Here is a 17,134-nt window from a genome sequence, read left to right on the forward strand (position 1 = left end):
CTTCCAATCTTTGGGCACTTCACTAGAGCGCCAGGAGTTCTCGAAGATCCTTGCCAGGGGCTGCTAGCTACTAGCCAGCTCCTTGAGTACCCTGGGGTGTAAACTGTCAGGGCCAGCTGACTTGAAGGTGTCCAGCCTCTCAAGGTGTTCCTTCACAATGTCAGCATTGATGGAGGACAAGGAATCTCCCTCACCCAGGCCTCCCTGTCCCATAATGGGTAGGGGCGTCCCGTGGGATTGATGAAAGACCAGTGCAAAATACCCATTTAGTAGGTTGGCTTTTTCCTGGGTGTCAGTTGTCCCTTCTGGTTTACCAGCGGTCCAGTGTTGCCCTTGCTTTTCCTCCGGCTCCCCACATATCTAAAAAAGGACTTTTTATTGTCCTTGATACTTGTAGCTAGTTGGAGTTCAGCCGCAGCCTTGGCTTTCATTGTTCGCTCCTGCAGGTTTGGACCATTGCGGAATATTCCTCCTTGGAGGTGGATCCCATCCCCCATTCTTTGTAGGTCTTTCTTTTTAGCTGCAGGAGGTCTGCTAGATCCCTGGAGAGCCAAGGGAGCTGCTGTGCCCTCTTGCTGCCTTTCTTCTGAGACGGAATAGCATTAGCTTGTGCATCCAGGATTGCTCCCTTGAGGAACAACCACTCTTCCTGAACTCCCCTCCCGTTGGGGTCGTGGTCCCTTAGGGCCTCACCGACAAGCCTCCTGAGCTTGTCAAAGTCAGCTTTCCTGAAGACGAGGACGTCTGTATTCCTGACTGTCTTGCGAGCTTTACGGCAGATGGTGAAGGTGATCAGCACATGGTCGCTGTCACCCAGCTTCCCATCGATTGTTAGGTCGCCGATTAGGTCATCCCCGGTTGCCAGTACCAGGTCGAGCAGCGCTTTACCTCTTGTTGGCCCGTAGACTTCTTGTGTCAGATAGAGGTCATCCACGCACAAGAGGAAGCTTTGCGACTGCTTGGATTTGACTGAGCATTCTTCCCATGAGATGTCTGGGTAGTTGAAGTCTCCCATGACAACCATGGGCCGGGAGCATGCGGTCTCAGGCAATTCCCTGGCAAACTCCAGGTCAAGCTCTTGATTTTGGGTAGGAAGTCTGTAGTAGACTCCCATCATCATGTCCCCTGCACCGTGCTCCCCACGGATTTTAACCCAGAGGGCCTCCAGTAGTCCACCCTGGTTGCCAGTATCAGCTTGCAGGGACGCGGAGCTATCCTTGACATAGAGAGCTACACCCCCCTCCCCCCCCTTTTGTCCCCTTGATCTCTCCTGTACAGGGTATAGCCGTCTTTACCTGTGGTCCAGTCATGGGTGGAGTCCCACCAGGTCTCCGTTATCCCTATGACATCATAATTATTTGTGTTAAGCAGGAGGACAAGTTCATCCTGTTTATTCCCCAAGCTCCTGGCATTTGTGTACAGGCAGGCAAGTGTCCCCTTGGGGCCCTTGCCCTGCCTACATTTTGTTCCAGGGCTGGGGCTGGGGTGGGATCCCTTATATGCCTTGACCTGCTGGCTCTGCAAGGGTTGCTCAGCGGACCAGCAGTGGCGGTAGTCCCTCCATCCCCCGGCGGGCTTAGTTTAAAGCCTGGTGGAGCAGGTCAGCCAGTCTGTTTGAGAAGAGCGTCCTCCCCAGCAGAGAGAGGTGGAGGCTGTCCCTTCCCAGCAGCTCGCTGCGTCTCTCACCAAAGAGTGGGCTGTGGTCATGGAAGCCAAAGCCTTCCTGATGACACCAGTGCCGCAGTCTTTGGTTTACTACCTGGATCCTCCTCATCCCGTAGCCCAAGACTGGGAGGATCGAAGAAAACACCACCTGTGCACCCAACCCCTTAAGCCCTGCTCCCAAATCCCTGTAGCACTTCATGACCCAGCTGGGGACGCTCAGAGCCGTGTCATTGGTGCCCACATTGATGAGGAGCATAGGGTAGTGGTCAGTGGGCTGGAGGAGTTTAGGGATCTTCTCCGCAATGTCTTGGATTCAGGCTCCTGGGAAGCAGCAGACTTCACAGGCTAAGGGGTCAAGGCAGCAGATTGCTCCCTCAGTCCCCCTCAGGAGGGAGTCTCTCACAACAAACACTTTGCGTTTTGTCTTAGGGAGAGCAGGGGCAGTAGCTACAGCTGAGCCTGTGTTGCCTGCAGGAGCATGGTTCATACCTGTTGCAGTTCTCCAGCGGGTCAGGGACCTTGGTGCGGTGGGCCTTGGGGCCCTTGGCCACCTTGGTCCAACCCCTTGGCTGGACAGAAGGGGAGGTCCCCGAGTCTTCCCTTGTCCTGGAGAGAGACTGTGGTCTACCCTCCATCTCCCAGGGAAGAAGGGCCTGGCAGTGGGAGTCAATCTCCTGCTCACAGTCGCTGATGGCACGCAGTCTCTTGACTGCGACCTGGAGCTCCTTCAGCTGGCACACCAAAGACCCCAAAAGGGAGCAGACCTCACAAGGGGAGGTGGCCATGCTCCTGGGCCCCAGAGCCTGAAAAGGCGACAGGCAGCCCCCGCAGCCTGTCGCCTGGGGCTCCGTCTGTGTGGAGCCCGCAACCATGGGCTCCGTCTGGGTGGAGGCCTCTGAGGCGCCAGAGGGGGAGGCTGCAGACCCTGAGGGGACCCTCAGGTTGCGGCGCACGCCTTTCCGCAGCATACCACTAGTGGGCCGGCTACAGCTAGGAATGCCTACCCTAGGGGGCGTACAGGCAGGGCCTCAGGCCCTCCTGTGCACCCTCCTGCACTAACTCACGTGCCGGGCAGACAAGCGCACGTGTTTGCGCAGCCTGTTCGCGTGGCTCCGGTCATCTATATCCTCAGGACATTACAGTTAGAAGGTTATATCAATCCTGTATTCTCAAATATGTTCATGGTTTTCTTACTGGGAAGAATGCTTGTGCTTTCTATCTAAAAAAAGGCTGACGTGGTTGAAGTGGCTGAAGTACAAGAAGTACTACAAGATGACATAAGAAAAGCAGATGTGAATTTCTGTAAACCAAAATTTCACTTAGACTGTGTTGCAAGAAACCTTGTCAAACTATAGTTGGATTTGTAGGTTCATTCTGTCCTGTTCAGAAATAATAGTCTCTTTCATAATTATAAAAGTTTTTTCATGTTTGTGCCCCACAGGGAACCATCAAATTTGTCCATTGGGCAAGCAGCAGCACAGTTTGCACTGTCAGTGGGACCAACCTGTTCGCTATCACCGTGGAGACATTTATGAAAATGTAGAATATGTTCAGGTTTGTCTGTGAATGGGCAGCATTGTTTCTGATCACTCAAGTAATGTTCATCACTTCTGCCCCTTATTAGCAAAACCTCTCATTTCCTTTGAGGCTGAGAAGTCAGTAATTGTTACACCCACGATGTTTTTTAAATAGTAAAATAAAACATTAGAGATGCTATCATCCCTCCACAGAGTTAAAGATACATTGTTCTACTGCGACTTCCGATGAGCCTTTTATAGGAGAGCCAAAGCCCTGCATCACCTATTAAAGGTTTTTTTCTGTTAGAAAGGGAGGAGGGAAAAATAAAGGGTTCTCTTCAATTTAGTTAAAAACTGTTTTGTAGAGGAAGTAGTCTAGTGCATTTTCTGGAAAATAGCAAGCATTGCCATGTTTCAGCTGTATTTTTTACCTGCATAGAATAATTGAACAAAGTAGTGCCCTCTTTCTACTAAAAATGGGTGACAAATTATTTGAGGGGTGCAGTCATTCATCTCTTTACATGAATATGCTAAATTTAATCTAACTAGCATATGCCCAAAGAATTCTAAAACATCAAATTTAGTTTTACTTTTGAAGACTGCAAATATGCACTCAGTTGCTAATGTACATAAAAGCAAAGGTTTCTTGGATCCACATAAGATATTTTGTATGGAATAAGGATTACTTTTCCAATGAAACATTGTGTACCCCAAAATGATAATTTAAAAGAAAAATTATAGTTTAAAAGCATATAGTACTAAAATGAAATGATAATGAAAATGATAGCATTTCTTCTGTTTTAATAGTCAGGCAATTAGCCTTACACCACCTCCTAAAACAAACCTGCATAACTCTGTAATTGGCACCTCCCCATTTCAGTTTCATTGGTGTTATGTTTAGCAATATTTTCATTCCTAAGAGATGTGACAATATGAGTATTGTCTATACAACAATAATCAGAATATAAATTGGAACAGCATTTCCATTAGGTCCTTGTTCCAGTTTCAAGTTGGTTAACACTTAGGAATGCTTTGGGTTTAATAGTGCACCAAGAAAAGCTGAAACAATTATGCAGCTTAAAAGTATAAAATAAAACCCATGCAAACCAACCTCAGTGCCACAATAAAGCTGCAGATTAGACTGAAATGTTAGTTTTGTCTTTGAATATCTGATATGCTTAAAACAGTTAAATATTTTACCTGTGGTTATGTTATGTATGACATTTCTTTTTTTTCTTTACTCTGTTTGCTTTTAGATTTTCATTCTTACCTGCAGTAATCATCAGTTCAGATAATCAAAATTATTTTAACTGATCAAAAATCTTAGTATCTCTGACTTGAATCTAGAGGTTTACTCTCAAAATGCTAAACTCTGTATTGTATTTAAGCCCTTTATGTTTGCAGAAGGTTTACAAGCCCTCAGTATTAATATACATTTTTATGATTATCTTTAGCATGATTTTCCAGTTTTCATTATTTTAATTTGATATTTCCTGATATTTTTGCAGCCTACATATCATAACGTTGTCCTGTTGCAAAAGGATCAGAATGTATAAAATGACTTAAAAGTTGTCCCATGTAGTTTTAACCATTATAGGTGAAATTGAAGAATGAAAGAGTAAAAATGATAAGAAGTGAACACGTTTACAGTTATTCAGTGTTAACAGATCAAGAACTTGTACTTCTGCATAAGAAAAAATGATCGATATTAGTATCCCCACCTCTTATCAGTTTGGCGAGGACTCATCAACTTCCAGTATGACATCTCTGAATTTAGATCTTCACTTAAACCAAAGTGATCTCAGCCATTCTGTGCTGTCTTCTCCTGTTGCCCATTCTGTTGTTTTACTATGGGACATGGAATCAGAAGCCTACAGGGTGAGTAAACATACTGACCTCTGCCCTTTTATACAGGGCCATAATTAACATTTTTCTTTTTCAGAGACATTTTTTGATGCTGAGGTGCCCAACTACTGATGTATATTTATGAGTGTGTTCAAAGTTGGCTATTGTCTAATAAGTTTGTCTAGTGTACCATTTGTGGTACTAATACATTCTGATTACTAGTGTACCATTTCTGTCTTTTTTCAGTAGAAGTGTTGTTGACTCTGCTAGTTGTGGATTGGACTGCTCTTGTGAACACAAATGGGGTCTAGTGTCCAAACATTCATTGTGGCATTGAGCAGCACCATTGGGTAGATGGTGGAAAGTACCATGCCAGTGATTCTTAACCAGGGTGCCACACCATGTTGGCATTGTTTGGTACGCAAACATGATTCACAAGATAAACCCAGAGAGATTTCAGATGGGAATCCATAGTGTCAAAAATATTTTGACCTGTTTCAGTCTTTCTAAGTTCTTTGCTACAGAAGACTTGCTATTTTAAAAATGAGTGAAAACTAAGAGCTGGCATTTTTCCAAGGGGTGCTTTGGGTCTAAAAAGGTTGAGAACCACTGTACTTGGTTGTTACAGCCACAGTGCTCAGGAAAGCCTGGGAACCACTACGTTAAAGTTTTATTTCTTCTGTCATCATAGAATATTTCTCATTCTTAGCTAATGAATCTAAAGCTAAACAAGATTAATGAATTCAGTTTATTCTCAGCAATTCATAAAGGCTATTTTTCTTTGCACTTAGGAAAAACAGTATATTCTTTGGCCTAAAAGAACAGACTGTGTGAAATCCTTCCCAACAATCCCTGACCCAGAGGAACTACCCACTTATTTCCTACCTCCAGAAAACAAGGGTCTCAGGCAAGTCTTGATTTTATCTATGGTGGATACCCATGTGTATCTTTTATTTGTTTAGTTATGTGGTCACTGTCATGCTATCTTAGATAAGATTTCACCTGTGGTTGTAAAAGATGGTGTCTCCTGTTAGCTGATCAATAGGAAGCAGTTCTGGAGGCCATTCCTCTGCCTACAAAAGGATGATTGTTACTTAAGATATTGTGTATACACTACAGCCTTATCTAGGTCAGGAGACCTGGTTCCAAGGTGACTGTCCCCTAACTTGTGTATGAAATGTAGTGTGCCACTTGTTTGCCTCCTGTTGTACCTTCCAGTGGTTCGAAACATAGTTATATTTTATTTTCATTCTTTTTACTGCCAGGGTCCATTCAATCCCAGATGGCTTAGAAAAAGCCCCTGCACATGAAGAAACACCACCGCCAGATTGTTCCTCTATTACTGATGCCCGCAACAATGAAACTCAATATCTATTTTTCAAAGATTTAGACAGTCATCTAGATCTGAAATTTAAAATGCCAGATGATCAAGCACGACAAGTAAGAAGCACTTTTTTCATAAGTTATTTCTTCTGCTCTTTGTGTGTCTCCTTCATTGCTATAGATATAAGATCTTCAGGATCTGACAGATTCTGGTAATTAAAAGGTGAGCCTCATCCCTCAGAATGATCAGTGCTTTCAGCATGGCAAAACCATTGCACATGAGGGCTCTCAGCATTGGGTTCAAGTATTCTGAGTGCTTTTCCATGTGTGTCATGTAATGTAGTCTCTTCAAAAGCCTATCCGAAGTATGTGGAACAGACTGATAGTTAATATAGAAAGTTCTACTTTGTTTTAAAAGATATAAGGACCATAAGGAAATAAAATAATTGGGTTTATTTTCTTTCTTGTTGTTTAAGATTGCCAGCAGATTACCAAATCAGTAATTTTGATGGGTTTTTTTCCATCTGTTGCCCACTGCATTTTCTAACCACTCTTTATAATAATTCTTCTCTCCTTCCCTAAACTACTGACAGCATATCTATACAGGTCAGCCCTGTTAACTTTAATACAGAAGAAGAAATCTAAGTTTTAGGGCCAAGAGACTTGAGGAATCCATACAGGCTCATCCTGTAAAATGTATGTTTGAAACCATCACTTTAATATCACTCATCTATTTTGTTAAATGTTTTTTCATGTTCAGATCTTGCATTCTCGCATCAATAATCAAACTATTACAGAGGAGCAAATAGGAGGATTCATCTATCATGCCATTAAGAAGGTGAGACAAGAATTGTGAAGTGAATAGAGACTTTTTGATTGTCAATAAATGCTGGAATTTGATTCGACTAATTCACTGACACAAGAAGTTAACAGATACCTTGCCTGGTGAATATAGCAGAGTGGTAGACCTGTCATGCTTATGTTCCATTTTTCCACTTTTTGTCTGCCTTGTCTGGTTAGACTGAAAGATCTTTGGGGAAGAAACCATTTAGTGTTCATACAGTACTTAGCACTGTGGGGCCCCGGTCTTGTTTTGGGGCTTTTGAATTCTGCCACAATACAAAAGACAACAAATGTCCAGGGGAGGGAAGATTTTTTTTGAAGAAATCATGTTAAATCTTGGTAAATGTAAAATTAACCTTGTTGCACGGCTTCTTAAATCAGGTGTATATATGTGCATCCTTTTTTCAGAGTCTGAACATAGTATTTTATGCATCTCTTACTTGCACATAAGTAGGAAAATAGTGGACCTTTTTACTCCAGATTTTCTTTAAGTGACCACCCTGTGCTTAGGTCTTCTTACTGCAGTAATATCCAGTTATTTTATAGCCTTTACACTGAAAATCTTCTCTGACTAATTAACTTCCTAGTCAGTCAGCTGTTGGCATAAGCACACTGTCATGCTTATGCACATCAGTTGCAAAGTATTGGAGGCATTTTCAGCGCAAGATTATGGCAGTTGGCATCATGGTCTTCCTGGAGAAATACTACATCAGCCTATAAAAGGTTTGATCTTTTAAATGTATTTAAATGTCAGCCTTATGTTGAGAGACATCATGTTAAAGTCTCAACAATATCCTTACCATGCCAGAGATAGAAAGGTCTTGCTTGTATGTTTGTTTTAGACTGTGTGGACGGAGAGGAAAGGAACTGTGCACACTGCCTTGCAACTATTTTCAGTGAAAATATACAACTTAGATGTGTTTGGGAGGGAGGCTCTTTGCATCTTGTAAAATTGGTAAAGAAATCAGTAGCCTAAAAGCAGTTTCTCATGGCATGCTCCAAAAGTGTGTGTATGGAGGGAGTGAAGGTACCAGATGTATTTTCTTTTGTGAAGGACTTTTTACGTGGTATCTTGGAGCAGGGCCTTTAGATTTTTTACAGCTACAGACTGTTACCCAAGAAATGTCAGGCAAAAATGTTTTATAGTGTATTAAAATCATTCAGTGCATCTGATGATAGCAGTAACCCTCTTTGTCTAAGGCTGACTTAAACCAAAGTTGTTCCTTCAATATTTTGAAGATTGTTGCAGTTGAATTTCTCATCTACATTGTGTAAACACCAAGACTGGTCTGTCTGGAAGAGAAAATGTTTTACATTGTTTTGTCCATTTGATAGCACTTCGTAGTTTCATTGCTTCTTTCCTATAAAATGAGTTTCTTGGTCAAAAGGAAAGTAGGTGTATTAAGTATATTTGATTATGCATACTGTTTGTCCCCCAGTCCTTCATCTGTGACTTCCTATTTGAAATTGTTAGCCTTTTGTGGCAGTGACAGTCTTGCTGCATGTTTAGGCAGTGTACCGCACCTTATCCATAAAACAAATTAATAGAATTTTTTCCTGGAAAATGTGAGTCTGAAGCCTCAATATGGTAAGGAGACTAGGGATCAGATAGGAGATCTGAAACTACTTTTAATTCCTTTTTGATCCAGACTGGATTTTTCATGTCCATAACCTCCCTGTAGTACATGCATGTGATGAAAAAGATCTTGCATGTTGGAAAGGCCAAGGACTAGGAATGGCTACTTTGGTGGCTGTTATACGTAACAGGAAATAGTTAAATGTAACTATGTGCCTCCAGTGCTAGCTCAATGGCCTGGTTGAGCATCAGCTACTAACAAGTTATAATTCAACTGGTGTAACTTCACTTGGCCTTCAAATGGTAAGCTAGCTTCTAGGAGCCACAGTGTAGTTAATAAGAGTTTATGGCAGGTGTTTGTGCCTTGATGGAGCATTGACTTGTTTTTATTCTTCTTCCCCCTAGCCAAGGGATCCTCTGTGGCTTGTACTGAATGAGGCTGGACTCTACTGGCGTGCAGTTGGAAACAGCACCTTTGCTGTCACCTGCTTGCAAAAAGCATTGAATTTAGCCCCACGTGAATATCAGGATATTCCTCTAGTCAATCTAGCCAACCTTCTGATTCATTATGGCCTTCCCCTGGATGCCAGCAGGCTCCTGCAAAAAGCTTTGGACATCAATAGCTCTGAGGTAAGATTTAGCTTTTTGTATTGGCTCCATGGTAAATAAAAATTCCTTCTTTCTTGTTAGTTCACTTCATTAATCTCCAAACACAGGTTTCTATCTCATGAATGCAATTCAGCTTCAGGTGTGTAATTTGGAATTGGTGCTACATTGTTTGATTTACATCAGGAAGATAAAGTGCCAGGTAACACTGGATGCTTAGAGTATAAATGTCTAGAAGACTAAGTGGCTTGAGAGTTGCCTGTCAACATCCAGAAGTTTAATGAATTGGTTTTCATGGTGTTATGAATTCAGATTCTGACACTGCTGGTCACTGTGTCATTATATATATCTAAAATAGAAATCCATGATGCTAGGTGAAAATTTTATCTTGGGTTAGAAATCACTACTGATTAAAAGGTGTTTCCAATAGAGGTGGGTTATAGAAATAGTCTCTGGAAACTCTTGACGTTCCTTTATAACAAACTCCTCTCTCTTCTGCCTGGATGCTTTTTTGTTAACCTCATGTCTTTTTCTTAAATTTGCTTGCTCTTCTCAATGTCAGGTCTTAGGCCATCATGGGAAAAGATTAATTTGCAAGGGTTTGGATGAACTTTATTACTAATAATTATGACTATAAATATAATAATTCTTGTATTTCTAAGCTTTGTAGGTAGCTTGACATTTTGTAGCCCGCATTTGCTTAGATGACAAGTTTCTCAAAGAAAAGACATACAGTTGTTACATTCTTAGTGCATTTTAAACTCTTCTACTTGTGTTAGGATGGAGAAGATTACTAGATTGGCCAAAAACAACTGTGTAAAAGGAAAAAAACAGAAAACCCAAAGTAAAAGCAGTTGATCAATATAATTCTAGTTTCCTTTGGGCAATTATATGTTTCACAATCAGCCCACTGTATTGAGTCTTTGGAGATGGTGCCTGTGGGAAGCTTGCATGACTTTTGCTCACGCTGTGCCTGTTAGTCAGATAAATAGAAGATTTGAATTACAGGGCTACCAGTCCTCTAGCGCTATATTCACTTTAAACTAAACAGAGGCAAAATAGAATCAGCTGTGTAATGTTAAATATATTTTAATATAAGTGAGCAACATTTTTTCAGTGGTTTAAAAGCGAATGAAACCAATGCTATACTATAAGATAGCATTCCAAAGAGGAAGAGGGTAGCAAGAAAGAAATAGCGATGAGTGAGGAAGCAATTGTATTAGGCAGGTTTGAAAGTGGGGCATAATGGGGGAGAGCAGCCTCTGGGGCATTAAGAACTAGATTACATGAGCAGAATTTTCTTCATGTGACACTTGCAAACTTACTGCAGTTTTAAGAATAGGAGTATCACAATCGAGTTTGAGTTCGCACTGCTGTCATCACAGTAGTGTCAGTTAACTTACCAGAAACTATGGCATTGGCTATAGCACTAACCTAGTTAATATTTAAAGTGAATTTTCTGCAAACTATGGGAAATTCCACGTGAACAAGAAGGCATGAATAGGAATAGGGAAGGATGATGATGAAGGGTTATATGAAGTAATGTGCAGTGAATTGCTAGAGGCACCAAAGAAGTAAGTAATACCCAGTGGAGATCAGAAATAAAATTGGACTGGCTAACCACAATTGGATGAAGCATCAGACTGATGGATTTAAATTAACTCTGTTCTGGACATGGATTCATTTTTTATGAATTTTTCACAATTGGTAGAAACTTGGACAAGCACCCTTTGGAAGATGTGTTTAATATTACAAGGAACGTTTTGAAAGCTGGAGCTAATTTAAAACGTTCCAAGACAATGAATTTTTCATCTAGTGGAGGAAATCATTTGCCCCGTTGTATTAGTATGGTCAGTTGCCTAGCCACAGAGTTGATACCCTTTTAAAAACAGTACTTTGCTTTCAAAAGGGCTTTTCTATTTTATAGAGAGAAACATAAATGTAATCTTAATTTTGTCAGGATTTAAACTAGTGAATTTTTTTTAAATGCACTCTGAATGAGGCAAAGTTCTTGGAGCATGTCTGCTAACATTAATCAGAAGATATAATAGTATCTTTCATTTTGGGAATATTTTGACTAACCAAGAGCATTGAGTATGTGTGTCCATTTACTAGTATTAAGAATCAAACAGTGGGTTGAGACATACACACTAGCTTAAAACTGTTGTGACAGTAGCAGTATATGAGCTATTTAATGTTACATCTACCTGTATGTGCATCTCAGCTAGAAACATGAAATCCTAAACAGAGCCAGTATATTGCGCTAGTTCTAATTCTACTGCCAACACTTTAAGCTGTTTGTTCTGTGTTCTAGGAATTAATAGTCTCCATCTTTAATATAAAGATGACATCCTTTATAAGCTGTTTGCTCTAGCTCAGAGGTTCCCAAAGTAAAACCCACAGGCCAAAATCAGCCTGCAACGCCTTTGCACCCACCGTTCAGAACTGCCCACTTGAAATGGCTCCTGAGGGCCAAAACTTTGCGAACCTCTGTTCAAGCCACTAAGAGTGGATAGAAGGCAACAGACTTTGTAGGTCACACAATTTACCTGCATTTTTGAACTATTAACACATTTGTTATTGCTGATACAAAGTTACTTTTTCTTTTGTAGCCTCTGACTTTGTTGAGCCTAGGAAATGCATATTTGGCTCTGAAGAATATCAGCGGGGCCCTGCAGGTCTTCCGACAGGCATTGAATTTGACCACAAAGTGCCTGGAGTGCGAGAGCAGCCTGAAGTTGATCCGCTGTCTACAATTTTACCCTTTTCTGTACAACATCACCTCTTCTGTATGCAATGGTAAGCAGCTGCTAAAAGATGGGTGAAAAGTGACATAGAGTGCACCCTACCTATAAGGCTAACTACTGGAATTAGAGCCTGCTATATTATTTCCTGAGAATCATCCCATTTTTCTCCGCTCTACACAGAAGGACCAACACTGAGGCAAATCTTCTGGAAGCAAGTTAATGCTATGCTACATTCAGAGGGAGTTCAAGGCAACTCCTTAGCTAACTAAAATGCTGCTATTGAGTGTAGAGCACTCCCTGAGTCTGGGTACATGCTGCCTTCACAGCAATCTAAACATACCTTTACTAGAAAAGAGAAATGAGTTCAGGTGCAAGGGTGACATTGCATAACTGCTACGTTGTCATTACTCAGGCAGCCTGCTTATACATCTTCCTTAATTCTTTAAAACAAATATGCGATCCTTTTAAAAGCATGGGTTCTAGTACAGAATGATTTGTTTTGGCTCTAGGTTTTCAGTTCAGTGCTTCCAGTGTTTGAACATTTAAATGGATATATTTTTAGAAATGCCTCATAATGCTTGCGTACTACATTACATGATCACACCTTTGTTCTTATAGTGCTTGTATCAAATGCTCTTGGACTTCAATCATCTTACTGCTTATTTTTTTCCAGTTTCAAAGGTGTGGTGCTTTGTTACCTTTGACTACTCTAAAATCCAGAGAATAGCCTTGTAGAAGAGGTTCACTGTATTTCACTAGTCTCTCATTGAATGTTTCAGAGTATTGTCTTTTCTATACTTCCTAATGGGTCATGTGCTGTTCCTGGGCTATCTTGAAGACCATTTATGAATGTATTTGGCAGTCCCTTATCTCTGAAATAGTTAGCAAGGGACACTTCCAGATGATTTTTGTGTAGTATGTAAATGAAAGCCTCACATGAGAGATGCTTTAGATTTTAGCATTACTGTTCCCCTTAAGGATGATGTGAATTCTTCTTCCATTGGAAAATGTCAGAAAAAGTATGTAGGAGTAAATGTATAAGAAAAATGCCCTACATACAAAAGCTTATCTAAAACTGTCCCTACCATGCATTTGGTCCAATAAAAGATATCACCCACAAAAACCCTTGCCTGGAGGATTCTACAATAGTCGTATTCTACGACATTACCATCAGAGTAATATGATTTTCTGATGACAATCTTTCATTGATTTAAGAGGACGCTGGGTGAGCAGAACAGTGAGCCTTATTTGGCCTTTATAAATTTATTTTAAGAGATGGTTTTAGTGATTGGCTTGTGGGCCTGCTATTGAATTCCAGATCATTAACCCTCGTCTCTGAATCAGACTCTGATAAACTTTGGAGTGAAGCTTATAATTCTAGGCTACCAAGGTATTCCCTTAACAGAGTAATTCCAGCTCTTTTCCCTTGCAGATATCCCAGCATGTGTTGAATTTTCCCATGGTACTTTGTATGGCTTACAAAACTCTTTGATTGTTCTTTTAAATCATTTTAGTGTGTCTGTTTTTATTCAAATTCCCTTTAAAAATAATCTTATCCCACTTGAAAGGTTTAAACCATATCTGCATAGTGATAGCATTTTGAAATGGAAACAGGGTAACTTAAAGGACATTTTCTCTTGCTTAATGTGATGCAGCACTCATGAGCAATGGTTATACCCAAACAAACTGTGTGAAAGAGAGATTATCCAGCTTGCATTTCTTTCTGTGTGTGCTTTCTTGATTTCATCATCACAACATTTGATACTGTACTTCCAGCAAGTGTTAAAGCATGACTGCTCTTCACCTGGTTTCCTAAACCAGGACTTCTGTTTTATGAGAACCATATTAGAACACCATGCCACAAATTGCTGAAGAGGCTTATATGGTTCTCAGATGGGCAGGAGTGGAAACTTCCCCACGCTGTTTGTGGAAATTATGCAAGTAGTATGACTGCTTGCTAGTTTTGACATGGGCAAACAAAGAGCATCAGTATTTTTAATTTAAATGTTCTCTAAAGAATGTATAAGGCCTATAATCAAAAGGAAAAGTAAACACTTAAGATGCATAACTTACTAAATTCCAAAAATCAAATTCTTAGCCATAAGCTTGTGCTTTTACCCTTTTCTATGCCTCTTTGTTTATGCTATTCCTTTATATAAGAAATGAGAGAGACTCTCTAGGTCATATTGTGCCAATACAGGAATATCAGAAGTATGAAGCTGACAAGTGGTGTAAATTGTTTTTCTTTTTTTAGAATGTAAAATAAACTTACCAATGAATTCAACCTTTATTGATGAGTTTCTGGTTTAAAACATGGGTTTAAACCAAAATCCAAGGCATCCTATGCAAAAATGAAAAAGCCAAACATTTATTTCTTTTGTGAGAAGTTTGGTATTCTTATTTAATGCAAACTTAGACTCAAAAGGAAACTTGTTCATAGGCTATCAAAGTGAGGGGAGAGACCTCAAGTATGTATGAAAATCTGTAGGGTGCATACCCAGAGTTCACAGATGTTTAAGGGTTGCACACACTGCACCATAGGCTTGTATGCCTGTCTTGGCCTAAACACATGTACATTCACACCTGAGAAGAAATAGCTCTTTCCAATATTTTTATTTTTATTTTCAAGTATGACTGCTTGATGAAACAAAGATTATACTGAGTGTCTGAGCACACAGCCTGTAACATAATGGCTGTGGTTCAGTATTAGTGAGGCATATAGAGCAGATCCAAAAAATGCATAATATTAAAATGTATATATTTATTGACCCATGTTATCTTCTGTATTTAAACAACATAGAATATAATGGTGACTTACTAGGAGATGCACTGTGTACTGCTGGGTCTATAGTAAACTGGAATATATGTTTAGGGACAATATTTATCCTGTGCTTACTGAATCATGGAGTAAAAAATATATATAGAAAGACCAGTTCATCATTGGCAGAACAACACCATTGCAAATATTTTTGTCAAGTACACATTTAAATTGCTTCAGCGGGAGAAATTATGTTACTTAATTTGGAATATCCTTCCACAGCTTAAATGAATAATTGCCAGGAAACTTCTGATGTTCACAATGAACCTTTCCTCCCACCTACCTTGTTAACTTTGTCCCATTGCTTTTATTTCTGGGCCAGTGGGATTTCCTGTATCATTTTCCTCCACCTATCTTGTTAATTTTGAAGCCTTTCAAATAGATGTCAACAGATATGTAGAAGCACACTTTCACTATGTGCTGTGCTGAGAACTCATTTTGCAAACTAGAACTTCAAATAATGTCTCACTGTTTAATTCCTGAAATTGCAAAGCACAACTCTGTGTTTCATAAAGATGCTACCAGGTTGCCTGCAAGTGTGCAGACCTGTGTAGGTTGTATTGTCCCTGTTACGCCTGTCCATCTTTCTCCATGTGAGCTGGGATGGATAGTAATACACAAATTTCACTGGATTTTTGTTTACTTTTAATAACACACCTTAAAATGATGGAGCATATTGGGCTGGGGAGGGAGGAGGGGTGGCTAGTCTAATGGAGTGAATATAGAAATAAGAAAATCTTGGGACTCCCTAGTCCTGGGATTAGGATTGCAGAGATGTAGCACTGTTTCTTCTGTTGAATGTGTAGCATGTGGATCTGTTTTCTTTAAAATGAGGGTAACCCATTCCTACCTCTTAAGAATTTTGTCCCTGTTGGCACAGTACTTTAAAAGTATCCGTTGGAAGAGCTAAGTAGCTATGCATATCACTGCTGTTGACCCTCATACCTTAAAAGAAGACTTAAAACTTTGATCTAAGATTATCTTTCCAGTTACATTGGTTCTGGAGGGACAAGGAAGAGTTTTATGTTTGCTGTATACATTGTGTGCATGACATAGGTTAAATCTAAATGCCATCTCGTTCATTTTTAACTTTAGTTAATCCAGGTTTTGGATGTTAACCCAAGAACTGTTGAGATCTAAATCTTCAAAACTTCTCTCCCCACCCCCAACCCCCATTTTTCCGGTTTTTTGCCTTAAACATGAAAGGGAAAGGTGGGAAATAAAGCCTAAACTATTGTCTGAATTTAATGCATGCACTTTAAACTGCCTGCCCAGAAATTTTAAAAAAGTACTATCATAAGAAACCTGCTTGAGGCAACAGGTGGAATTTATGGGCTCTTTTGGTAATTATTAGTTTCCTAAGGCATTGCCTCTGTAGTATTGCAAGTGTACATAACACAACCAAGGCCAGCAGACCTCACTCCCTAGTTCACAAATAATTGAGGTAGCAAACACATTTAATTTCCTATGCTGGCCTTCAGTGGATGGTGATTTGGCTGTGTGTAATATATTTAATTATTGAGCGGTCTGTCATTAGACTGTTGTCAAGTGATGCGTTTCAAAACATTGAATAACAAAGTGTGGTTGCACAACGGTGCTGTTTTAAAATGTGGGAAAGTATAAAGAGGTTTAAAAGTAAGCAGAAAAGTATGGGCAGCTCCACAGCATCCCAAAATCTGTTTTCAGGATGCAGGCACTGCTGACAGTATGCTCTTCCTGGTACTACAAATGCAGCAAGCCAGCAGATATTTCTTCTGATAGCATTCATGGCCGAGTTCCTTTCACTAATCGACCCTGAAACCTGAACAGGTGAAAGTAACTATTAACATGCAATCAGCTGCCTGTTCAAATATTCTTTTTAAAACCTTAAAAAGGTGCCTCAGTAATATTCACATTCATGATCTGAAGGAGTAGACAATGAAATGCTTCTTGCCCTAAAGAAACTTTGAATTGTACAGGACATTAAAGTTTAGGGTGACAGTCTCCAAGGTAACTACTGAAAAATGATCAGCTTATCTGCTGTCGTAGTACAGAAGCTTCCCTTACACTGCTCAAAAAAATGCTACATGGGTATCTAGACCACTGAACAAAGAGCATGTAGTACTTCATTTATTTTTAAAAAGAATATTCCTTTGCCATGCCTGTAAGTGTTCCTCTTCAATATAATGGCCTCAGCTGTGTATAGTTTCATTTC

General features: G+C 40.2%; 1 protein-coding gene across 1 annotated transcript in view; it reads left to right on the forward strand.

Annotated features, from left to right (window-relative positions):
• The window catches only part of TTC17 (tetratricopeptide repeat domain 17), a 109,603-nt gene that overhangs the window by 52,882 nt on the left and 39,587 nt on the right, over positions 1-17,134 (forward strand). Inside the window, exons 10-16 of the mRNA XM_006258298.4 lie at positions 3,107-3,219; positions 4,914-5,060; positions 5,819-5,934; positions 6,293-6,467; positions 7,111-7,188; positions 9,175-9,399; positions 11,988-12,174. Coding sequence (XP_006258360.2) covers positions 3,107-3,219; positions 4,914-5,060; positions 5,819-5,934; positions 6,293-6,467; positions 7,111-7,188; positions 9,175-9,399; positions 11,988-12,174 — 1,041 coding nt within the window. The remainder of the gene's footprint in view (positions 1-3,106; positions 3,220-4,913; positions 5,061-5,818; positions 5,935-6,292; positions 6,468-7,110; positions 7,189-9,174; positions 9,400-11,987; positions 12,175-17,134) is intronic.

This window comes from Alligator mississippiensis, chromosome 2 (assembly GCF_030867095.1).
Source record: "Alligator mississippiensis isolate rAllMis1 chromosome 2, rAllMis1, whole genome shotgun sequence".
Lineage (NCBI taxonomy): Eukaryota > Metazoa > Chordata > Crocodylia > Alligatoridae > Alligator > Alligator mississippiensis.